This window comes from Lipophrys pholis (genome assembly GCF_963383615.2).
Source record: "Lipophrys pholis genome assembly, chromosome: 16".
Lineage (NCBI taxonomy): Eukaryota > Metazoa > Chordata > Actinopteri > Blenniiformes > Blenniidae > Lipophrys > Lipophrys pholis.
This window is the reverse complement of record NC_137634.1, coordinates 23,298,303-23,323,167: the sequence shown is the minus strand read 5'-3', so window position 1 is coordinate 23,323,167 and position 24,865 is coordinate 23,298,303. Positions and strand designations below refer to the sequence as shown.

The following is a 24,865-nucleotide window of genomic DNA, read 5'->3' as shown; positions in this document are numbered from 1 at the left end:
ACATTGTGAATAAACGCCACTGTTAAATACCGCAAAAAATACACAAAGACTGAGGGTTTTATCTGTGTTCATAAAATATTTGCAGATTGTGATTCTGAGGAGGGGTTTTCCTATAGGGAATAAAAACTGTTTCCGCCCGGTCTCGAACCGGGGACCTTTCGCGTGTTAGGCGAACGTGATAACCACTACACTACGGAAACACATACTGTACCGGTCATTTGTCATTGTTTTTGAAAAGGGATAATTGACAAGGTCAGTGACAAGTGGTCATTTGTCACCAGAAGGGACTGAAGGCAAAGAATGTCATTAATTCTATAAGATTATCAAGTATGACTTCTTTCTGTCTGTCTGTGAATAAAACTTCCTCCTAAATTGCATATAATTCGTGTGTATTGCATGCAGTACAAGTTTGAAACTCTTACTTTAGAGGTTAAACTGGTGGGACGCTGAGTGGTGCAATGAGAAAACCTTGTGTCATTCTTTATACCATAAGGATTCCTGAATGGTTTAGTTCAGGGGTATTCAATTCAAATGTGACTCTCAGACTACTGGTTCACTGTGATCTCAGATTTGAGTGGATTAGTCTGTTCAAGAGCTTTATGTTTAGTCTCAAAATGCAGTTTTACATTGACACTTTTATCACGAGCTAATGAGCCTCACAGGTTTAGTGCTACCAGAGGGAAGACTATGGGGGCATTATAGTAGCAAAAATATTTATGTATGGAAAGTTGTCTGTCTGTAGAGCCTGGATTTGGCTGCCCTGAGCTCAGGCTCACAGGCTCCTTCATTCTGGCAGTCCTCCATCGCAGAGACAGTTCCAGTGAAAGTCACTGACTGACATTGAAAGCAAAGCATTTGGGTCTTAGATCAATTTAATCAGCTATGAGGCTACAGCATTCCTACAACTGAAGCAAGGTAATAGAAATGAAACTCCAGTGATCTGTAATAACAAGGAACAAATTTTACCCAAAGACCTGTTTTGTCACCACTGAATTAGGGCAAGAGTAATTATATGTGAGTGTGATGTAATTTTTATATGGACGCGTTACTTATCACTTCACCCTGCCCCACAATATTGTGTATGCTCACTCAAAAACTCTCAGGCCATGTTTACTCATACCAGGGTTTTTACAAAAACTGATGTTGCCCCCTCTATGTTTAATGTGTGTGTGTGAATGGGGGAATGTAAGCTTTGGCGCCACTGTCAGCTAAAAGGCACTATATAAGTGAGTCCATTTACAAGTTAAAAAAAAATAATCTTGAGTGACACAGACCCTCATTTACGCCTGGTTAAAAGCTACTATACACATACCAAACCTGTAGGGGGCAGTGTAATTAGAAGCATGAAGTCATGATAGCCAACCAGAATCCTGGGAAAAAACACGATGTCACGAAATGTGACGTAAATATCCGCCCCACCCCCCTTCAGACGCCACCGGAGACACGGAGTTTATCCAGATTTCCACTGTGGCTGGAGTTTTCAGGAATCATCGTTTGTGGTGAGTCATAGCTGCATTTATGTGTAACTGCAAGACTGAAACGCAGAGAAATATCGTAGTTTTTTTCAAATTCCCGGGTATGTGTAAACGTGGCCTGATTCATAGGGCAACATATGAATTTTAAAGCAGCGTTCTGTCACTCTACCCCTCCATTCTTCTCCGATGTTGAAGCATTTGATTCAGACACGTCAAGAAATAAAGTGAAAGAAGCAGAAATTCACTATGTAATGCCCAAATGCCTCTCATCAAGGTGAGTTTAACACGTCTGTAATTCACATGCTTTAGTTAGAAAACACCAATATCTTATGTGGTCCGTATCATTTGATCTTTAAGCTCCATAACAGCAAATAAGACGGGGATGGAGGCGACATTGGTGCAAAAAATATAACACGAGGGAACGACACTCATCTCTCGTTACCTCAAATTAATAACTTGAGGGAACAAGTCACTATCTCGTGGTACCTCTTGGTCTCTGGTTAGGCCACCCCTGAACTAAACCATTACCGTAAAGACTATAAAAACGGCACCGATTGAAATAGAAGTGTCCTGGCCGAGATACTATTATTGTAAAGGCTATAATAGCTGCGCCAGTCGAAAAAGAAACGCCCCGTCAATTTTTAAATCTTAACCTTCTGTTTGGGCTGGTGCTCAACCTTTTCAGGGGATCGGCGCCCACGTGGTTGTCATAATGTTGTCGCTAAAATGTTCTGCACACTCTGTACTGCAGCATTCAGTGATGTTGAACTTTCATATAGAAATGCAACTGGAAATGTTTACAGCCTTCAGCCTAATTATTTAGTCTTTCAATGTATTTACTGTTGTTAAAATATAAAACTTACTAGGCAAATGTTTTAGTCATTTTCATTAACCTCCCTAATTTATTTAAAACTTGAGCAACAACTCTAGTTTTTTTGTTTTTCAAAGCAAATTTCAACATGGCCGCCGGCACAGAAGAAACCAAATGACTCAATTTCACCATCCGACTCTCAATTTTATTCATGTTTTATTTTCTGAAGCTTCTGTTCACTCTGCGGATGCAGTCAGAACCCGACCTGTTCGGGGCTGTCGGCGTCTTCGCACTCTGAGAAAACAAGGATGTTACCCTATTAGCACGTTAGCGGTGGACACACACACGGCGGCCTCTGGACGAAGCTGTTCTCACCGCTCAGACACATCGTGCAGTTATGGTCAGGTACTTGGCGGTTCCTGGACACGGGTCAGCGCCCATCTCTTGGTCGGTCACGGTGACGTAACAGACTTTCTTAAAGTCGCACCTGAGACACGCCGGCGGAGGTCACAGCCACCGCCCGAGGAGAGCAGAGTGTTAGCATTTTCAAAGTAGCATGACTCAGTTCATTCGATAAAACTGACTCTGAATAAAATGACTTGGTTTAAAAAATGATTTATAATATGAGTCGGGTTTGTTTTGTGCTTACATCTTTTTCAGAGTGATAGTTACATCAAGTCCACAATTGGTGTTTTTATTTGCCCAAAGGTTCTGCTTGTTCATGCAGACATGTTCCTTTAGACGACCATACAAAGCTTGCGCCACCTGGAGGATTTTCCCTTGTGCTGGAAAAGAGGAATGGTTACGATTGAATAAAGGAAAGCAGAATCACCGAAATTGAGCATGATGTATGGTCGACTCACTGCATTGGAGCTGCCCCTGTTGTCCACTACAGATCACGCCCTCAAATATAGACGGTTCAGTTTTGGGGCTGGTGGGAACTGCTGTGTGGGTGGGGTGGCCGTAGGGCAGAGGAGGAGTTGCTTGATGATTGCAATGTGGATTGAATAGTGTACGACCATAATTTGGAGAATTAGGTGGATTATTACTTTGGAAAACATTTTGCCTGCCAGAGATAGAAATCAGTGCAGATTCTGTTGGTTGCTTAGTTAATAGAATTGTTACATCACCAAATATTGAAACTTGTGGGTTATTAATGATTGAACCTATCATATAAGGTGGAGTAGGTCCTCCTGTCGTTGGCAGCTGTGGTTGATTCATGACAGGAACAGTTGGTTTGCTTTCGGTTGGTGGCTGTGGTTTTTCCCTATCAGCAGCAGGGGGCCAGCTCGGGGCAGAAGGTTGAGGTGCCTTGCTGGCCGGAGGGCTGGGCCGGCTCGGGGCAGAAGGTTGAGGTGCCTTGCTGGCCGGAGGGCTGGGCCGGCTCGGGGCAGAAGGTTGAGGTGCCTTGCTGGCCGGAGGGCTGGGCCGGCTCGGGGCAGAAGGTTGAGGTGCCTTGCTGGCCGGAGGGCTGGGCCGGCTCGGGGTAGAAGACTGTGGTCTCCCTCTAGCTGAAGCACTGCCACAACCCCCGGATCCTGTGGTCTTCCCTGAACCTATTGACCCGCATCCACAGTCAGGTTTTCTTTTGCACGTTACTGCTGCCTTCTTGCGTCTGCAACACTCTCCTTTCTTGAGCAAACACTTTTCTTTGCACATGAGTGCCTTACTTTTGCAGGAACATTTCTTTTTGCATTTTGAAACTGTGGCTATTTTTTTACAAGGAGACGGTCGTGTCTTGCTGGGAGAAGTTGTTGGTTTGTCACTGATGGGAAATGTTGATTGCCTCTCGTCAGTGGGTACTGGTATGCTGTCTCCATAACTGTGTGGGAAAAGAGAGATGAAGGACTTGAAGCGTAAACAAAGGTTTTTTTTGGACTTGGTACTGGCGGACTTGAGGTTACAGTAGCGAGGTTATGTTCTTTGGTTCACAGGTTTAATTTTTACTACCAATAGGTTGAAACTGTGGCTCTTTGAGAAAGACCCTTGACCTTCAACTGCACAATAGCCTCATTTCCATTGCACTGTTTGTGTGAGCACAGCATGGTACGGTAAGTTAATGCAAAGCGCATCCAGACCTAACTCATGCATGGTTTCACCACAGGTGTGGTGAAGAGCCACATGCCAACGCAGGTATGTGACATTATTACGCGACAGCAAACTCTGGACCAACGCGGAACACATTTGTTGGAGCCGTGAGCCTCGGTTCTCTGTGACACAGCTTGGAAAACATTTTCACTCCAAGTCCTGCTGACCAATCAGCAGATGGCTGCAATGTAGCTCTTCCTTATGGAACCGGTACCGATGCGCCCCTCAACGGAGGGGATGGGGAAAATGGCAACGGTTGGGGTATGGTTCTTTTTGTACCATCCACATTTGTCATTAGAAACGCATAGAAAGCTGTAGCGTACTGTAGCGGCGCGTACTGCGCGGTGAAAATGAGGCCAAAGTCTGGAAGGATGAGTTTCCCTTACAGAGCTGAAACCACATGGTGAACTTGTCGAACCGTATGGAAACACACATGCAGCAGAGACTTTTACCTTTGGAGCTCATCTCCTGGTGATGCCGATTGCAGAAAAGCCGACTCAGGTTCAGCAAGACCTTGAATTCACACAATTGAAAGCTTTGGTTTATGTCAGAATTCAACACGACACAAAGGTGCTCTGGTTAGGATTGAGATCAATTACTGCAAAATGATTCATTGATGAATTGTTTACATAAAAAAACAAAACACAATCAAAATGCTGTTCACTTTAAATGACCAAGAAAAGGAGTGGGAAATTTATGTTTTTCGCAAATGCATGATGGAAGTCTGTTTATTCATTCGTTCGATGACCAAAATCAGTTTGAATTGAAAAATATAACTTCTTCTATAAGATATTGAGATGCCACAATCAGAATATTAAAGCCGCTAAATAAATTGTTTAATTGTTTTAATCATTTTCAAATATATTGTAAAGACTTTTTTGTATTTTTTGAGCATTCTCTTTTTAGTCTCGTCATAATGTTGATGTTCGTTATGTGATTTGATGGATCGGTGAGCCTGGTCGGGTTTGTCAAAGCGTGAAACCAGCAACCTCTCTCAGAGTCTTTGGGTGAAATGATTGGTTTTGAGTTGTGCTGGATAAACTAATGGATACTCACCCGAATGTGAATGCAGGACCAGCACAGCCACAACTGACCAAGACACAGAAGGTTTCTGGTTAAACTCCTCCCCAGGAAGAATTAACACATCATGACAAGCAGATTTCATCAAATATTGACTTTGCTCATGAGTCAAAGGTTTTTTTTTCACAGCAGTGAGTCGAAGGACCCTCTAATGAACATTCCTAGAACGGTCGAAGAATGGTCCAGGAACCGTGTGGAACCAGTCACACTCCAGGAATGATTCAGAAATGGTCCACAAACCAGTCAAGAACCGACCAGTCAAGAACCATCCCAAAACGGCTCAAGGACAGTCCAAGAACATAACAGTCCAAGTTAGGTCCAACACAGTTCAAGAACCGTCTTGGACCGGTCCAAGAACCATTCAAAAACGGTTCAAGAACAGTCCAGGACTTTTCCAAGAATGATTCAAGAATGGTCGAAGAACAGTTGAAGAATGGTTCAAGAACAGTTTAGGAACAGTCCAAGAACAATTCAAGAACCATTCAAAAATGGTTTAAGAACAGACCAATTCAAGAAAAAAGTATATTTACTCTGGTTTTAAACTAGTTTTACACTGGTTTCAAACCAAACTAGATTTATTCTGCTTTAGAAACCTTTAACTCTGTCTTTAAAGTAGTTTTATTCTGCTTTAGAAACCTTTAACTCTGTTTTAACAGTAGTTTAACTTGGGTTTTAGACTAGTTTTACCCTGTTTTCTAAACAAGTTTCTGTTGTTTCATTAAAGTGTCTGACATTTGAAACCGGCTGCGAACCTCCAGAAAACTCTGAAACCTAACAGGCTTGCCTTGTGGTCTGGGGAAGATCAGCCCTCAGTTTTGTCTGCAGGTGTTAATGAGACGTGTACTCACTGGCCAGCTTCACAAGGGTCAGCTTCACGAGGACCATCTCAGTTGATAGTTCGATTCCTGGGCTGGATTTGTGCTGCTGCTCGTTTCAAGGCTGCTACTGTGACTCTTCCTTCGTCTTCAGCCAACAACATGTTTTGTTATACAAATATATTGAGACGAGAGAACAAAGTTGTTTGAACAAGATTACGCACCGGAGGGCCAATGATGACAAATGTACTCTGTTCTCATCTGCTGCCTACATTTTTTGTACTGTATACATTCGTTTGTGAACACGGCAATGTACTACGCCACATCCCCCAAAAATTTGGGGCACCATGGAATGTGAAAAGGAAACATAGGAAGCTAAGCTGGTAGAGCAGTCGTCTCCCAGGTTCAATTCCCATCTCTACCTGCCTACATGCCAAAGTGTCCTTGGGCAAGACACTGAACCCCAAACTGCCTGTGTGTGTGCAGTGTGAGAGCGAGTGGTTGGTGGTGGTCGGAGGGGCTGATGGTGTAAAATGGCAGCCTCGCTTCCCTCAGTCTGCCCCAGGGCAGCCGTGGCTACATACGTAGTTTACCACCATCCAGTGTGGAGTGAATGAATAATGCAGTGTAAAGGAAAGCGCAATATAAAACCGATGCATTATTATTATTATTAAAGTTTGTCAAACCTCATAAAAATGTAATTATATTCCCAATAAAACCCATCAGATGTTTAACCTGGGACGGTTAAGGATTTAAAGTATAACCCCATTTTGTGTTTGATGGTAGCAACATGTCCTCTAGACACTGGGACAGGGTCATGTTCATCCTCATGTGGGATCTCCGCTTCTAAAAGCGACGGGCGTTGAATCACAGATTCAAATAACTTGGAAACAGTTTGACATTATGAAGAAATTTAAAAGAAAAGGGTTTCACCATCACTTCTGTTAATGTTTCTGTTTTGTCTCACATTTCCTTGGTTTCACTTGTCGTTGGCGTAACATAAACCAGTTTCCTCTGCTTCTCCGCCGTGTGTTGTTCGGGGTGAGAAGCTTCCGCTATCAGGAGGAGGACCTTCACTGAGTTTCTACAGACTTTTGAAGAACCTTTTTATAAAAAAAGTTTATTTTCAGTAAGCAGGAACGTTTTACTTTTAATATCTGATGTAAGATGTACATTTGCATGATTTTTTAATTGCTTTTAACAGAAAATAGCTGCTCCTTAACATAATCTGTTAATTGCTTGATTTTTTGTAAAAAAAAAATATATATATATATTTTTATATATATATATATAAAATGTTAAGTCTGGAATATGTTTGGAAACTACACCTTAATATGAAGGGATTGTTTTTAATTTCCACTTTGTGTGACGTCCACGTCTGAGCTCGGCTTCTGAGAGCTCAGTTCATATGAACTCAGGTACAGTTTCAGTCTGCTTTCAGACCTTTTTGAGACTCGCCCTCCCCTCGGGTATCTTCAAACAGTGAGCAGAACTCAAACCCTCCTGGCTACAGCCACGTTACACTAACTGCTGATCAGCTGAGCACTGCTCTGTGTCATCACAGTGAGAGAGGAGCTCCTGGATGGGGGAATCACCAGGACTGAGGTCAGTCAGGGATTCTGACCTAAGACCAGTTTTAAATAGATTGTCTTGTTCTCGACTGGTTTAAGACTGATTCTAGCCTGGCTGTGAACTTGTTAGGACTTGTTCATTTCAGACTGTGGTTTTGGACGACTTCTCTGGCCTGCTCGGCCCGGGAGCTCTGGGTGTCAGCACTCCCAATGTGTCTGAGGCCACGTTTACACGTATCTGTTTTTTTTTTTACAAAAACTGACATTTCTCCCTCTACCTTTAAAAAAAAAAAAAATCTTTATTTACACTGACCCACATATAAACCTGGTTCAGAGCTGCTATGAGCAGCCAAACCTGTAGGGGGCAGTGTAGCAAGAAGCATGAAGCCATGATAGCCAATCAGAATCCTGGAAGAAAACACAACGTCATGAATTGTGACGTAAATATCCGCCTACCCTACTTTACATGCTTGCATGCATGTTTGCTGCCTCGCTGAGACTTCTTAATAAACTCTTTTGAGCTCCTCTTTGGTGTTCGAGTTTGCATTTGGGTCCCGTCCTGGTCTCTGACGCTGGGTCTTGTCCAGTCCCGGCCTGGTGGCTTGTGGGCCTTGGTTGCCGTATGGATTTTTTAGTACAGTGCATCCGGAACACATTCACAGCGTTTTGCTTTTTCCACGTTTTGTTTTGTTCCAGCCTTATTCCAAAATAGATTACGTTCTTTATTTCTTCCTCAAAGTTCTACACACAACACCCCATAATGAAAACGTGAAAAAAGTTTTTAAAAAATGTTGTATTTGTGCAAATATATTAAAAATAAAAAAACCTAAGAAATCGCACGTACATAAGTATTCACAGCCATCGCCACGAAGCTGAAAATTGAGCTCCGGTGCATCCTGTTTCCACTCACCATACTATAGATGTTTCTGCAGCTGAATTGGAGTCCACCTTTGGTAAAATCAGTTGATTGGACATGATTAGGAAAAGCACACACCGTCTATAAAAGGTCCCACAGATGTAAGTGCTGCTCAGGCTCATCTAGTGGTGCAACTGGAAGTCTTCGGCTCTGTGTGGTTTCTGTGATATATCAGCAACGAAGTCATTGTCTGCTTCTTTTTACTACTCCTTAACTAGTTTTAGACTACCAGTGGACTAGTTTTAGATCAAACTCAGACTTATTCTAACTTTGGTTTTGGACTACTAATGGACTGGTTTTAGATTAATTTTCACTACTTCCTGACTGGTTCTACATTGGTACTGGACTGTCCTTTCAGCACTTGATATTGATTAGATCAGTTTTGGTTACTTGCTTCAGGCTTTTGACCAGCATTGTACTGTAACCTGTATGAATAATTACAATTCCACTCATCTTGAGTCACTCCATCTAGATCATCTAGTTGGGGACCTTTTGGCCATTCTTTGGCCTGTTGTCTCTTTTCTTGATTGAAACTCTCTTGTTCTGAAATTCTCTGTCAGACTTGAAGTGACAGTGTGCAGTTGCGAGGATGAAGGTCTGTCTTCCGTCGGCGTTCAGGCTGAGTCAACATATTACGTGTTTATATTTCAAATGGAACTGAAATATTGACTTTTGCAACAGCCTGCAAAAAGCTGAAAGAGTGAAGTGATTGCTCGAAGCTTTCTGGGTTACTCATATTTACAATCTCCATTTGACCGTTTTACATAAACAAGCATCACGATGTTTGTGTCTTTCTAGAAGTCCCCCCAGGCCTCTTCCAACACTGCAGAGAACTCGAGTTTTAAAACTTGAGTCTTTTTTAAACACTTTTTGCCCAGGTTTAAAATAGGTTAAGACTAGTTCCCCTCAGGTTTTACACTAGTCTTACCCTGGTTTTAAACTAGCGTTACCGTGGGTTTAGATTAGTTTTACCCTGGATTTTAAACTGGTTAGGACCCATTTTGCCCAGGTTTTGCACTTGTTTTAAACTGGTGAAGACTTGTTTCACTCTGGTTTTACACTAGTTTTATTCAGGTTTTAGACTAGTTCTACTATTGAGGTAGACTAATTTTACTCTGGCTTTACACTAGTTATGCCCTGGTTTTACACAAGTTTCACGATAGTTTTAGGCCTGGTTTAAAACGTGTAAAAACCAGTTTCACTTTGGATTTACACCAGTCTACTTTTAGATTAGTCCGGTCCTGGTTTTAGACCTGCTTTAACTTGGCTTTAGACGTTCACACCACATCACTTACATCCTGAGGAATGTGAAGAACAGTCAAGATACCTGTGATCACAGTGGGATTTGAACATTTCAGAAGGCGGTCTCCTGTCTGACCACTGAACTCAAAACACTGAAAATCTATGAAAATAGTACAAAGACAACGTGTGAAAAGTCAGATATTTTAATTGTGGTCCAACAAGTACTTCACTCCAGAGTGTAGATGTTCTCCTGCACCGGCCTCCTCATCCGGATCTCATAGATGATGTGAGGAGGCTCCGCAGATGAGAAACTGGAAAAGAAAAACAAAACTCGCTCAGACTGAACCTGAGCCTGTTTTCACACTGCAGTTTGACAAAATTTGACATTTTAACACAATTTCCTTTTCAAACTGTTGTCTGACTTTTCAACAACAGAGGGGATGTAAAGGGGATGTAAATAATGCCGGGTTGGAGTCTTTGTTGTCAATCAAATCTACAGTGGTTCCAGGATAGTTCTCTGTGGAACTCCAGAGATGCTTTGAAGAATTGTTATATCAACCAGAGACTATGTGCGCAGTTTCAGTCACTGACTATTCAGGTAGAAAAACATATTTCAGTAGCAAACAGAGACAAACTTACCAGCCCATCTTTAAAGCTCTTCTATAAAGTCCACCTGCAGCACGGAGCAAGAGCACACATGATCAATGAATCAATCAGCAACTGTCCTGGGACCAGACACGCTGCTCCTGGAAGGCAATGAGTTGCTGTGTGTGTGTGTGTGTGTGTGTGTGTGTGTGTGTGTGTGTGTGTGTGTGTGTGTGTGTGTGTGTGTGTGTGTGTGTGTGTGTGTGTGTGTGTGTGTGTGTGTGTGTGTGTGTGTGTGTGTGAGAAAACATCAGAGGAGGTGACGTACGCTTGAAGGCCATCAGGAGGAAGACTCCAGTCAAGATGAAGAAGACGCTGAGCGACAGAGAGAGGATGGGAACGTTGATCTGAAGAGAGACTGAAGGAAGAGAGTCCTCCACCTGAGGGGGGGGGGGGGGGGGGGGGGGGGTCACGTTTAGATGGCATCGTTCTCAAAATGATGTAGTTAGCATGTTTGGTGGGTCACTAGAGGGTGGTGTTGTTTGTTTTTGATGAAATCACACATACATGGCGAGTACACATTGTTGTTAAGCAGAGACGAACAATTTCGATTGTTTTTACTGTCAACTATACAACTACCAAGTCCCAGGAGACTATGGACCACGTTGTTCCTATTGTACTTCTACTGAGCATGTGCAGAACAACTATTTAGTTTAAACTTTTACATTTTCACTTGAAGTTGTTGTCATATAAACAGGTTAAGGGCCTGTTTGTTGGTCGTTGTTTGGAGTCCAGGTGACCAGGTACAACATGTGTGTCGTACTAATGGGCAGTAATGCATTACTACACAGCATGACAACGGAGACGAGTCGTGATCAACAGGAGCGCAGGAGAGAACAAGACCTGCAGCGTTTAATGCCCGAAAATACCGACATTACTTTGACTCAGCAAAAAGAGACAAAAACATTAGCGTCCACTGTCACTCTGCCTGGAAGGAAACCTTGATCTAAGAAATTCCACCTTAAATCTGAGCAAGCAGCACAGGAAAATGAGACTCGGTGAGAAAACCCCAGACGAGCCCCGCCATCCCCCACCTTACCCCCGGACGCCCCCACCTTACCCCCAGACCCCCACAACCTTACCCCTGGACACCCCTATCTTACCCACGGACCTCCCCACTTTATCCGCGGACCCCCACAATCTTACCCCCGGACGCCCCCACCTTACCCCCGGACCTCCTCACTTTACCCCCGGACCCCCACAACCTTACCCCCGGACATCCCCACGTTACCCCCGAACCCCCCCCACCTTACCCCCGGACCCCCCTATCTTACCCCCGGACATCCTCACATTACCCCCGGACCCCCCTCCCCCCCCCACACACACACACCTTACCCCCGGACCCCCACAACCTTACCCCCGGACATCCCCATGTTACCCCCGGACCCCCCTAGCTCTTACCCCCGGACCTCCCCACTTTACCCCCGGACCCCCCCCCAACCTTACCCCCGGACCTCCCCACGATACCCCTGGACCCCCCCACTGACATGCGCGCTGCAGATCCTACATCAAATCCACCAGGTGAGCCTCTGAGGCCGTAACCCGGAAACACAGGTGCAAATACACTGAGCACATGTAAATGTTAATAATTTGGAATACAGTACAGGAGAGACTTTCACTTCAGTTGTATTTATTGCCTTCATTTATCTATTGGTATGAAGGAGTACATACACAAATACTCTTTATTTTGTGTGGGAATATGAAAACAACATATATTAACAGAAGAAATTCTTGCTTATTTCATTAAAATAAGGTGCAGAAAATAGGTTTAAATGTTCAACAATTTTCTTTGATGGAATTTGCAGAAGGAATAGAATGAGGCTGAAAGGCCTATCGCTTCACATTAAAAATAACTAAAAGTAACTGAAGTAGAGTAACTAACTACATTTGAAAATAAGTAATCAGTAAAGGAACAAGATTTCTTTCTCCGGGAAGTAATCAGTAACTAATTTCTATTTCCAAATAACTTGACCAACACTGGTTGTCGCAGTTCAGACAGCAGGACACGTCCAGCTCCAGTAAACCAGGCTCACCTTGAGGACGTGATACAACTTCCACTTTCTTCATTCTCATGCCAACCTGGATCTTTAAAACGGTTCCAGACTGACATCAGAGATCTTACAGATTGTTTTGGGATTTAGTTTCACAATCCTTGAAAAGTGCTGTTTTGAAACAGACCCTGATCAAATCTTCCATTTGTGGATAAAATTGTTGAAAAATTCTAGTTGTGGTTAAGAAATCCAGTCTTTCTCTCAGACATCTGCGGCACAGCACTGAACCGATCCCGTCGTCCAAAGACCAAAAGGACCAAGACGATGGACCATGTCGTCTGGGTCTCTGCATTCCGTACGGCTTTTGCATGCTCCTGTTTTTCAGACGTGTTGAAATAAAACTGTTGGTCTGCAACATCTCAGCTCTTCTTTTACGTCATGAGCCATCGAGACGTCTCAGGTGTTCTGGATCCAACCTACTTCCTGTTCCCAGAGGAAGAACCAAGCATATAGAAGATGATTCAGAGCCCACTGGTACAGATAAGTTGTCTGTGTCACTCTATTATGTATTTGTAATTGTTTACTTTCGAGCCTTCAAGTTTTTTGCCTCTTTGCAGTTGATTTGTATCTATTTGTCGTAGTTTTGTGACTCTTTATGGTTATTCTGTGTCTGTTTATGCTTGTTGCTTGTCTTCCTGTGGTTATTGTGTCGCTTTTGGGTGATTCAGTGTCTTTCTTTGGTTGTTTTGTGTCTTTTCAATATTGATTTGCGTCTCTATATGGTTGTTTTGTGTCTCATATACAGTACGTTTGTGTCTCTTTGTAGCCCGTGTGTCTTTGAGGCTGTGTGTGGAGGTGCGGACGGTGGCTGACGACGGCGGAGGAGGAGGTCCAGTAACTCACAGTGTCGGAGTGCTGCAGGGAGGAGTTCCTCCTCAGGATGTCCAGCTGAGACGACAGCAGGAGTTTCCAGTTCACTGCGAGGAGACACAAAGCCGGCGAGGCTCAGTCGCTGCCTCCTGGAGCTCGGTGCTGGCAGACTGTGCTCATCATCTCACCTGTGGAGGCCGGGGGCTCCGGAGCTCGCTCGGTCGCCGCTGTGACTGACGTGGTCGTTGTTGCCGCCGTTGTTGTTGTTGTTGTTGTTGTTGTTGTTGTATGAGGCGTAGTGACGTATGGCCCTATGAAGGCAAACAGTTCAACTCAATTCTGAGAATTCAAACATTTTGTATGTCTTGTTCTTTGTCTCTTGTGTGGTTGTTTGTGTGTCTTATTGTTGCCGTCTGTGCCTCAGGCTCCTCACCTTTGACTACTCTCAGGTTCATGATGATTTTCTTGTCGTTGAAGATCCCGTCCACGTCGACCCTGCAGCAGTACGGGCCGCTGTCCGTCCGCCTCACGTTCAGGATGTCCAGGTCCATCTGCCCGTCCAGCACATCACCCGTCAGCCGGTACCGCTCCTCCACCTGCCCCACACACACACACACAAACACACGCAGTCAGTGACGGTCCAATCAGAACGCAGCGACGACCTCTGCGGGTCGGCAGACCTTGGAGACGACGCCGTGCTCGTCCGTCTGTACCAGGATGTTACTGCACCAGAAGGTGCCACAGCCGCGACCCCAACACACCCGGCTCAGCCCGAAACGCTCCACAGAGTACTGACACGACAGAGAGGCCACGCCCCCCTCCATCACCTTGAAGGGCGCCACGGGGGAGGGGGGGCCAGCTGCAAACACACACACACACACACAGATGAAAGTTGCGGTAAAATATCAAAATCATCTATATTCACTTCAACAGTTTACGTGACAACAAAGAACAAATGAGAGACAGAAAAACATCATGGAGTCCAAACTAACGGCAGCTCTGTGTGTGTGTGTGTGTGTGTGTGTGTGTGTGTGTGTGTGTGTGTGTGTGTGTGTGTGTGTGTGTGTGTGTGTGTGTGTGTGTGTGTGTGTGTGTGAGTGTGTGTGTGCGTGTCTGTCTCACCTGACAGGATGAAGAGGACGGTGATGAAGGTCCAAGGCGTTTGAGACGATGCGGTGGCCATGCTGCATGTGGATGTATGTCCGTCTGTCTGTCTGTGTGTGTGTGTTTGTGTGTGTTTGTGTGTGTGGGTGGGTGTATCACTGTCCAGTTGGGTGACAACAACAGAACACTGTGGGTCTGTGACGGAAGAAGGGGGAGGGGCCGGGTACCCCGGGGTTGCGTGTGTGTGTGTGTGTGTGTGTGTGTGTGTGTGTGTGTGTGTGTGTGTGTGTGTGTGTGTGTGTGTGAGATGGAGTCTGAATATGAGCTGTGTTTCCCAGTTTTCATGAAGTGTCCATCACAGGTCCATTCATCAGGATGAACGCTCTGAGATCTCTGTGAGGATGTAACTCTGAGTTACATCCTCTGAGTAACTCAGTTACTTTGCTTTTGCTGTAAGTAAAAAGTATCTCAGTTATTAAAGTAAAATTTGGAAGTCTTTCATGCCCCATATAGTTTGAAAACGAAAACCCATTTACATGGAAACAGCAGAATCGTTAAAACAATGTAGTTTTCATGTCGGGCCACTAGTGGGAGCTGTTGGCTGTTTTTGTAATGAAAGCACACATGTGAGTGTGTAAAGAGGGCCATTATCCTCCCTCCAGTCAGTGTTTTGTTATGGGTAAAAAGTAGAAATATAAAGAAATAAGGAAACAGTAAATATTATTCTGTGAAAGTCTTTAAGTGATAAACATTTGCGGGAGTCTCTGAAATTTTAAATCTCAGAACTTTGAATATTAACTTTCGCCAACGAAAGCTGGCCGACAAGGTTTAGTTTTAGTCTATGTGTATGTATGTATGTATGTATGTATGTATGTATGTATGTATGTATGTATGTATGTATGTATGTATGTATGTATGTATGTATGTATGTATGTATTTATTTATTTATTTATTTATTTATGCATTCTTTCATTCTTTCATTCTTTCATTCTTTCATTCTTTCATTCTTTCATTCTTTCATTCATTTGCTTGTATATATGTATTTTACCAACTTTTCGCAAAAACTATTAACCCGAATTACATGAAATCTTCAGGGATGATTTGCCATCATCCATGGACTAATTGATTAGGCTTTGGGAGGTTAACGGCTAACTTTTTCTGAATAATTCCCAAAAAACTGCAAAAACAAAAGTCCCACACAAAGCGGATGAGAGAGGCACCTCATGGAGGAGATACCCGTCAGGCTAATGAGCTAATGGCTGACATGCTAGCGACGCTAGCTAGGCTCCGAAAACAAATGTGGCGTTGGTGAGTTCCCGTTCCAGTTTCTCCTGTGTTTGGTAGTTTATTTCTGTGTTTTAATGAATTATTATGTTATCAGTGTTGGAAAGCCTGTTTATCGCCACTCATCTCCTGCACTTGTGGGATGGCCGGCAGAGCTGAGGCCTCGTCATCTTTCACTATTTCCAATCATTTGTGCTTTTATAAAGATTTGGTTTCAAGATTTGTTTATTTTCTAAGCATTAAAAAAAAAAAACTGGACGTTTGGACACGAAGAGTCTGATCAGTTCATCTGGTGGAAGCAAAGAGAAAGACATTAAACTCATTTTAGGGAAAGAACAGTCGAGGAGTTTACTGAGGACAAAAAGACTTTGTCTCTGTGTGACGCAGGCGCGCACACAGAAACACACACACACACACACACACAGTTGCTGGCAGTGTGGAGACGTCGCAGTCAAACAGTGGGCGTCATTATTCTCAAAAGACATTTCACTTTTCTTCACTTTATTTACCAAAATTTTAAAGCTAGCAGACTTTGATTCAAATAAAAACACACCAAAAGCGATAAATTAAAAGCAGTTGGACATGTTGTAGAAATCACACACATTTAAGATACTCTGCCAAGTGCTAGACTACTGACACACTGCAGAACTCTGACACTTTCTGCAACTCTAAAGAGAAAACACACACAACATAGAGACAGATTTATCTCTCTTTACTAAGACACGCCACTATCTTTTCTCCTGGTATGAACACTTTTAATGGAAATGCTTAAACTTTAAATGAAATGAAGACTCACTCATTTTTAAATTAAAATAAATGATTGAGACTTTAAAGTCAAGAGGGCTTTGTGACACCCCATGAAGTTCAGATATTTGTTCCACACAAAGGTGGAAAAATTGAAAACGTTCAAGTACAATTACTTGTTATATACAGTTAATACTGTGTTACTCTGTGCTTAGTTATTGCACATTTTTGATCTTTCGTGCGTAAATAACTAGTGTAATAAGAATGAGATTTGGTGAAAAAGAAGCAACAAAAAGAAATTGATAACATTTTTGAGTTTTTATTTTTTGAGTGAGACTTTATTTTGAAAGACCTGATGACCGGCAGTTGCTGTGTCATTTTCAAGTACGGCAATAAAATCACAGCAACTTCTGAAAGTTGCTGTGATTTTATTTATTTATTTATTTTTAATGTATTAACTTATTTAGTTTTAGAAGTTTCTGTGCTATTTTGAAGTGGAAATTGTGGTGATATTATCAGGGACATCACTAAACGTGAACTGTTTTTAATACTGTTTTTGTTTTTCGTTTAAGTTTTTTATGTATTTATGTTGGACGTTGTCGTGTTATTTTGAAGGACATTTTGACCGGATGTCATGGTGACATTTTGAAAGACTTGATGACCGGAAGTCACGGCTGTTATTTTGACGGACTTTATCACCGGAAGTTGCTATTTTATTTTGAAAGACGTGACCGGAAGTGGCTATACATCCTCCGCCGATGTTGATACGGCGCGACTCGGTGCGGCACAGCACGGAAAAACTAAACCTAGTGTCACTAAAGTGACTTTAAAGTTTGTCTCACCAACACTTTGACAGGTTTAAAGCGTCAGCCTGTCGGTTTCGGAGCTAACGGCGGCTCGCCGCCGAGCAGCCAACGAGGCTAATTGGAGCTAACAGGACCAGCTGGGGGACGAAGTCGAGCTGAACCGGGTTAAATGGAGGCGGGACGAAGCGGGCGGACGAGCAGGGCGGGACAGCCGTGAAGGTGGGTCTATAGACCTGTGATGGGGTTGGTGCGGAGCGAACTGTTACGTTAGAAGTCACCTGTTCAAGTGACCAGGAGAGACTTCCTGTATCTCTCTCTCTTTATAGTCCCTGTTTCTAAAGTCCCTGTTTCTCTCTCTTTATAGTCCCTGTATCTCCTCTTTATAGTCCCTGTATCTCTCTCTCTTTATAGTCCCTGTTTCTAAAGTCCCTGTATCTCTCTCTTTATAGTCCCTGTATCTCCTCTTTATAGTCCCTGTTTCTAAAGTCCCTGTATCTCTCTCTTTATAGTCCCTGTATCTCCTCTTTATAGTCCCTGTATCTCTCTCTCTTTATAGTCCCTGTATCTCTCTCTCTTTATAGTCCCTGTTTCTAAAGTCCCTGTTTCTCTCTCTTTATAGTCCCTGTATCTCCTCTTTATAGTCCCTGTATCTCTCTCTCTTTATAGTCCCTGTTTCTAAAGTCCCTGTTTCTCTCTCTTTATAGTCCCTGTATCTCCTCTTTATAGTCCCTGTATCTCTCTCTCTTTATAGTCCCTGTTTCTAAAGTCCCTGTATCTCTCACTCTAAAGTCCCTGTTTCTCTCTCTCTCTAAAGTCCCTGTTTCTCTCTAAAGTCCCTGTTTCTCTCTCACTCTAAAGTCCCTGTATCTCTCTAAAGTCCCTGTATCTCTCTCTTTAAAGCCCCTGTATCTCTCACTCTAAAGTCCCTGTTTCTCTCTCACTCTAAAGTCCCTGTTTCTCTCTCTCTCTAAAGTCCCTGTAGCTCTCTAAAGTCCCTGTAGCTCTCTAAAGTCCCAGTTTCTCTCTCTAAAGTCCCTGTTTCTCTCTCTCTAAAGTCCCTGTTTCTAAAGTCCCTGTTTCTCTCTCTCTAAAGTCCCTGTTTCTAAAGTCCCTGTATCTCTCTAAAGTCCCTGTTTCTCTCTCTCTAAAGTCCCTGTTTCTCTCTAAAGTCCCTGTATCTCTCACTCTAAAGTCCCTGTATCTCTCTAAAGTCCCTGTTTCTCTCACTCTAAAGTCCCTGTATCTCTCTAAAGTCCCTGTATCTCTCTCTTTAAAGCCCCTGTATCTCTCACTCTAAAGTCCCTGTATCTCTCTAAAGTCCCTGTTTCTCTCTCTAAAGTCCCTGTATCTCTCTAAAGTCCCTGTTTCTCTCTCTAAAGTCCCTGTTTCTAAAGTCCCTGTATCTCTCTAAAGTCCCTGTTTCTCTGGCTTTAAAGTCCCTGTATCTCTTTAAAGTCCCTGTATCTCTCTAAAGTCCCTGTTTCTCTGGCTTTAAAGTCCCTGTATCTCTCTAAAGTCCCTGTTTCTCTGGCTTTAAAGTCCCTGTATCTCTTTAAAGTCCCTGTATCTCTCCTCTATCACCTCCAGAGAGAAACACTTGTTAAAACCAAGAGGCAAGATAACATGAAACTAAACTGTAAAAAAAAGAATAAAACCAAGAGCTTATCAAACATCCAAGTTAAAAGTTACATAAAATAATGAAAAGATGAGTGATCAAAATATTGACTTTCAATGAGTAAAATAAAGTTGTTGAGCTTTCTGCTGCCCTCAAATCCTCACAGGAATATTCTGAGAGATTTAATCTGAACCACAGAACAAGGTTCTGAGGTTCAAAGAAATCTTTAAAAAAAAAAACCACAATGTTTCAGTGTGTGTGTCTGTAGAGAGTCTGCTGTTTGGAATATTACATGATGATGATGATGATGAGGGTCATGTCGCTGCAGGATGCTCCAGGGCCCCTCGGGGCCCCTCGACCGGCCGCTGGTCCGGCTGCCCTTCACCAGCTTCCTTGTGGCGACGGTGCTGCTGCCTCTGACCGGCCTCCTCGCCTGCCTCTTCATCTCCCTCCTCTACCACTTCCAAGACTCCACCTACACACACTGCCAGGTACCAGGGCCTTCCTCCTTCTCCTCTCCCTCCTCCTCCTTCCTGCTCCTCCTCCTCTTCCTCCTTTTTTTTCTATATTTGTGTTTTATTGCTTTGCTCTCGTGTTTTTTATTAGATAACACTTGACCTCTGTTGTGTTTTATCACTGTTATGTCTGCCTTGATTTTTTAAAAACTTTTTTTACTCCTAAATCATTATATTCTAACTTGTATAGTTTAGCGTGCGTAATTTCAATTATTATTATTTTTTTAACTGTTGTGTAGAATTGACAAATAAAGCAACTTTGAACTTTTAACCCGAAGCTTTAAAGTTGAAAGTCTCCATGTTTCAGTCCTGTTATTTCTCTATTTAACGGGTTTGAAAATCATTTCGTCTGTAAAATCTTTGGGTTGAAGGTTTTCAAACTGTGTCTGAGTCTGAATCAGTCTCCCCCTTGTGCTGTTTTTAATCCCTTTGCTTTCACGTATTCCATAATCTTCATCGCTTAAGATTAGGGATGGGGCCGATCCGATCCAGTATCGGGTTCCCATACCAACGTAATTCATGGAACGGAAATTTCCAAACCAACCTGCGGCGATTTCTGATCCATGAAGCCTCGTTTGTGCTTAAGGGAATTCCCTGCTGCTGCTCTGCTCGCTGGCGGCAAACTGTGGACTGGATTTCCTGAAGGGAGGCGGGTCTCAATGAGACGTAGAGTAATGAGTCCGGAAATCCATTCCACAGTTTGCGGCCAGCGAGCAGACGAGTGTAGCAGCACTGTGCTATCCTACTGTTCATGACAACATGTTGCCGTTTGGACGGATTTTACACTGAAAACACCACAAAGCAACGCAGCGACGTGGATGTTAGCAAAGCAGTTGTACAGCGAGGCGGTCGCTTTGTCAACAGACGTCACCGTTTTAAAACTCCGGCTCGCCGAGGAGAACGGCGCTGACCGCTGCTTCAAAACAATGAACAGCAGCTCGTCCGCTGGAGCAGTCGATTCACACCTCTGTGAAGCTGCGTCCTCCTCCACGCTAAACTCCCTGAAAATAATCCCAATCATTCGTGTTGTTCGAGCTGGAAACATTCTGTTTGTGCTGCGTTGCTAAATCATTTCCTCAGGGATTAATAAAGTGATACTGAGGCTTTAAAGATAGAACTAGTTTATTATGAGATGATGACGTCACACAGACCCCCACATTGTCCACATGGAACAGAAATAGTTTGTACTGCTTCATTTTCTGACCTTACACTAACCTCAAGTTGTCTTTTGAGAGAATACATGTATACATTAGTACAATTCATACTTTACTGTAGAGAGGAGTTTATTACAGCCTCATATAAAGTCAACAATAATGATAATAATAATAATATTAAAGCAAACAGAGCTCTGGTATCGGTATCAACAGATCTGCAAATTCAGGTATCGTGATTTGAAGTGAAAAAATGTGGACCGATGCATTAAGACTCTTCGTCACTTTGCTTCAGTGTATTTGTGAGTCAAGCACTGTGAGTTGTCCTGAGTCTGATGCTGCTCTGGAATAAACTTGCCTCGTCTAATCAATTGAAGTTGCTTCTTATTGGTCTTCGTCGGTCTGTTTTGTTTTTCAGGTCACAAACTTGCTGCCATCCATCAGCGCCGCCATCAGCCGTGTGCCGGAGCGTTACATCTGGCGTGGCTGTATCGGCCTGCACTCGGCGCCACGTTACCTGGTGACCGCCACCTACTTCAGCTTCTATCGCAGCCGCTTCTCCGGGCGGCTGCCAGAGCAGCTGCTGAGCGCCGCCGCGCTCGTCTGCAGCCTCGCCGAGAACACCGGGCTGCTGCTGCTCACCTACGTGTCGTCCACCGAGACCTACAGTGAGTAGTGTGTGACGTCACGTCTGTACCCGCCACGCCGTGATGTCACGTCTGTCCCTGCAGGTCTGCACAAAAACGGCTTCATCGTGTTCGTGTTGAGCTCAGTGCTGCACATGCTGATCACATGCAGACTGTGGTACGTGATCAAGAGACACTACGTCAACCCAGAGGTAACACACACACACACACACACACACACACACACACACACACACACAGATGGTGAGATAGTGTGTGTGTGTGTGTTAGGAGCTGAAGTCGTACCGTTGGAAGCTGCGTATCTTCCTGTTTAACATCAGCTGCTGCCTCCTCGCCTGCTACTTCTTCAGACGCCACAACACGTACTGCGAGCCAGGAGGTGAGTAAAAGTACTCCATTACTCTGCAGTTACTCCGCCTCACTGTATACTACCTTCTGTAGTGATTTTAAACACATTCCTACATGAATTTGTCAGTGAAATCCAAAAGCATCCAGATCATAGTGAACTAAGAAACAAAGTTTTAAAAACTTTTTTTTTTTTTTTTTTTTTTTAAATCTTAGATTTTTAAACTTGGTGTTTTTGGTTGAACAGATCTTTCACTTATTTCTAGATCAGGGGCGGGCAAACTGCGGCCCGCAGACCACGTCTGGCCTGTTGGTCTGTTTAATGCGGCCCGCTGAACGTCGCTCCAAATCAAATCAAATCAAATCATTAATGACTGCGTTCATTGGACCTTGTACTGTAATGCCCGGCGCTCCACCAGAGTCTCCGCCTCCACCAGGTCGGCGGAAACGCTCGCAGGTGGAGAACAGAATGCAAACAAACATGAGGGAGGTGAGCCAAGATAAAGCTCACGTTTTCCTCACTATTCGGCCTGTGGTGAATAAAATGGACGAGGTACGACTCCACATCGCTCACTGCAGGACAGAAACTGATATTTGTCATATTTACAGATAAAGAGATGTTTATACTGTACAATGAAAAGCTTACTTTGCTTTTAGCAATCTATACTTAACTGAAATATATATAAAAAAAAAAAGGAAGGAACAGGGTATGTGTTTTTTTTATAGCACTCTATTAATTCCCTAAAGGAGAAATTCCTTCCTGAATTAACCCTTCGGTAGCAGCCACACGGTAGCAGCCACACGGTAGCAGCCACACGGAGCAGCCACACAGAGCAGCCACACGGTAGCAGCCACACGGAGCAGCGCTCGGGGGCGAGGGTCTTGCTCAGAGACCCGCGGTACATGTTTTTGGGAATGTAATATTTTATATGTACAAATGAATCGCTACTAAATAGTTTACAAATAAAATAGAATAGATTCAGTCTATAGCTAAAGTTACTGCTTGTTATCATGAAGTCTATTGTGATCGAATAAATCTGTATTTGTCACTTTGAATAATATCCATCCATAATCACGATTATACTTTATATTCTACCTCATTATAAAAACATATATTTATTAATCCATCCATCTTCTTTCCCGCTTATCCAATTGGGTGGCGGGGTGCTGGAGCCGATCTCAGTTTACTGTGCAACAAATACTTAATCTTAATATCATAGTGTTAACATGTTTAAATGAATTGACTATTAAATAAGTAGAAGCTAATATATATATATATATAATATAGTGAAGGAGGGGTAGAATTTAATAAGTTGTACTCCTTCTCACTCCTTCTCGGTCAAGCAACCGGATGCTTTTCTTACTTATTGGTACTTATTGAGTTTCATTGGTGAAATAACGTTGGTTGATTGATGTGCACTGTTGATTCTTAAATCAAAATGAAATTAAAACGAATCCCCCCACAGGTCCTACATGAGTGATGAACATGTGTGCATCTGGAGCCGACTGGGCTCGTCTGTCACATTTTAAAAGTCGGTGTGGAACCTGAACCAAAACGTTTGCCCACCCTTGTTTCTACATGATCTGTCCAGATTGTTCACTATTATTCTTTTTATTCTGATCTCTACATGTTTGTTCACTGATTTGCACGGTTCTTTTTTCTCTTTTTCCACTGATTTCTGCTGTTTTTTGAGTTTTAAAACAGATTCGTGATCAGGTTGTTTGGTTTTAGCCACAGACTTCAGGACTGTTTCTTTTCTGTTGAAGGTGCTGTCCTTTTTATTTATTTGTTTTATAAATGAGTGATTTGTAGAAGTGGTCTCTCCTGCAGTGTACACCCTGTTTGCCTTGTTCGAGTACCTGGTGGTCTTCTCCAACATGGCCTTCCACTTGACGGCTTTGTTCGACTTCGGCAGTAAAGCGGTTATGTTGGGGACGCCGCCGGAGGACAAACGATACTGAGGACCGGCTCTCTCCAGAAACATCCCATATTCTATTTAATTAATAAATGTTGACGGCGGAGCAGCTCTCGTCTCTTCTTTCTTTCGGGTCGGTCTGATGTGATAAACTACTTTTCCCATTGAGATGTACTCAGATTACTGATGTGTAGAATCTGTTGTAGATTAACTGGGAGGTTTATTTCTCGCCAGGTTAACCGAGACAAGGAGGAAGTGATTTGACTTTTATAGCTGATTGAAGTTACGGGGACGTTATGAATGGATTTTAATGAAATGTGCCGAGTGGATTATCGGGAGAACATTCTGAATCAAACATCCACAAGTAACTTTGCGTGATCCGTGTGTTTGTCACTTCTTTTTTTTTTAAAATTTCCAGCAGAGATGCACCAATGCCTACCAATATCACACCCGATACTACACAGAGTACTCATACCCTGAAAACGATCCCCCGATACAACCCGGTGAGTATTCCGCGGCGAGGCGCGTCAGCCACGTCCTCCACAAGAGCACATGCGACGGCGGCGGCTTGGAGATTCTTTAACGTTGATGAGAATGACAAAAGTAAAACCGACTGTAAATTATGTTGTGACAAAATATCAAGAGGAGCAAGGCGGTTGGTACGACACCAGCAACTAAATCACCAGAGACATTTGGCCCAGCAGAGTAATGCTGCTCGGTAGTTTTAACTGCTCAGTGGATCAGGAGGATTCTACTCCGAGCTGCGCTACATGCTACGACACCAGGGATGCGACATGATTAAAGTGTGACCGACACTGGTTCTCCAGCCTGCATAGCGCAGTGTGTAGCTCGGCGCTGCGCTATGCAGACTGAAGCGTCTACACACACCGTTTGAGGCAGGCCTGGCCTTCGTGCATCGTTTGGAGTGTGAATTAGGCTTTATGGCATTTCAAAGTACACATCCTCTGTATCGGCAAGTAGCTACGAGTTACTACTGGAACTCGTCCTTTAAAAAAAGTGGTATCGGTGCATCAATACTGTTTTCTGACATGATTTGTCGACAGAATCAAACTGGAACACGCTCGCCACGTCGTTCGGTCGTTTTATTATCCGGGAGCACAGCAGTCCTCTTCATGGTTTGAGGAAGTTGTGCATCTGCAGCTCATTGATTTATAAACTCATTTGCCTGAGAGGCACTCGGCCGATCGCCGCCTCACGAGGAAGTCACAAAGAG

The 24,865-nt window shown here is 43.4% G+C and overlaps 3 protein-coding genes across 4 annotated transcripts; 1 reads left to right on the top strand and 2 right to left on the bottom strand.

Moving 5' to 3' along the window:
- Positions 1-2,473: 2,473 nt before the first annotated feature.
- Positions 2,474-6,421, bottom strand: LOC308121532 (uncharacterized protein). Its single transcript, XM_080482804.1, has 7 exons — positions 6,303-6,421; positions 5,431-5,463; positions 4,827-4,887; positions 3,150-4,108; positions 2,936-3,071; positions 2,662-2,773; positions 2,474-2,580 (listed from the first exon to the last, which is right to left on the bottom strand). Exons 1-6 carry the CDS (start codon positions 6,337-6,339, stop codon positions 2,665-2,667), a joined length of 1,335 nt encoding a protein of 444 aa, XP_080338930.1. The 5' UTR covers positions 6,340-6,421; the 3' UTR covers positions 2,474-2,580; positions 2,662-2,664.
- A 3,765-nt stretch (positions 6,422-10,186) lies between these two features.
- timd4 (T cell immunoglobulin and mucin domain containing 4) lies at positions 10,187-14,720 on the bottom strand. Its single transcript, XM_080483781.1, has 8 exons — positions 14,627-14,720; positions 14,185-14,363; positions 13,938-14,100; positions 13,693-13,815; positions 13,538-13,611; positions 10,912-11,023; positions 10,638-10,671; positions 10,187-10,309 (listed from the first exon to the last, which is right to left on the bottom strand). Exons 1-8 carry the CDS (start codon positions 14,685-14,687, stop codon positions 10,225-10,227), a joined length of 831 nt encoding a protein of 276 aa, XP_080339907.1. The 5' UTR covers positions 14,688-14,720; the 3' UTR covers positions 10,187-10,224.
- Positions 14,721-17,343: 2,623 nt separating this feature from the next.
- On the top strand, positions 17,344-23,739 carry pgap2 (post-GPI attachment to proteins 2). 2 transcript variants are annotated; one of them, XM_080483074.1, is made up of 6 exons: positions 17,344-17,661; positions 19,386-19,548; positions 21,142-21,391; positions 21,455-21,561; positions 21,641-21,749; positions 23,547-23,739. In XM_080483074.1, the coding sequence occupies exons 2-6, from the start codon at positions 19,387-19,389 to the stop codon at positions 23,675-23,677; spliced, it is 759 nt and encodes a 252-aa protein (XP_080339200.1). In that variant the 5' UTR covers positions 17,344-17,661; position 19,386; the 3' UTR covers positions 23,678-23,739. The 2 variants fall into 2 exon arrangements, with proteins under 2 accessions (XP_080339200.1, XP_080339199.1); XM_080483073.1 differs by having other exon boundaries at positions 17,357-17,661; positions 23,529-23,739.
- Positions 23,740-24,865: the final 1,126 nt, after the last annotated feature.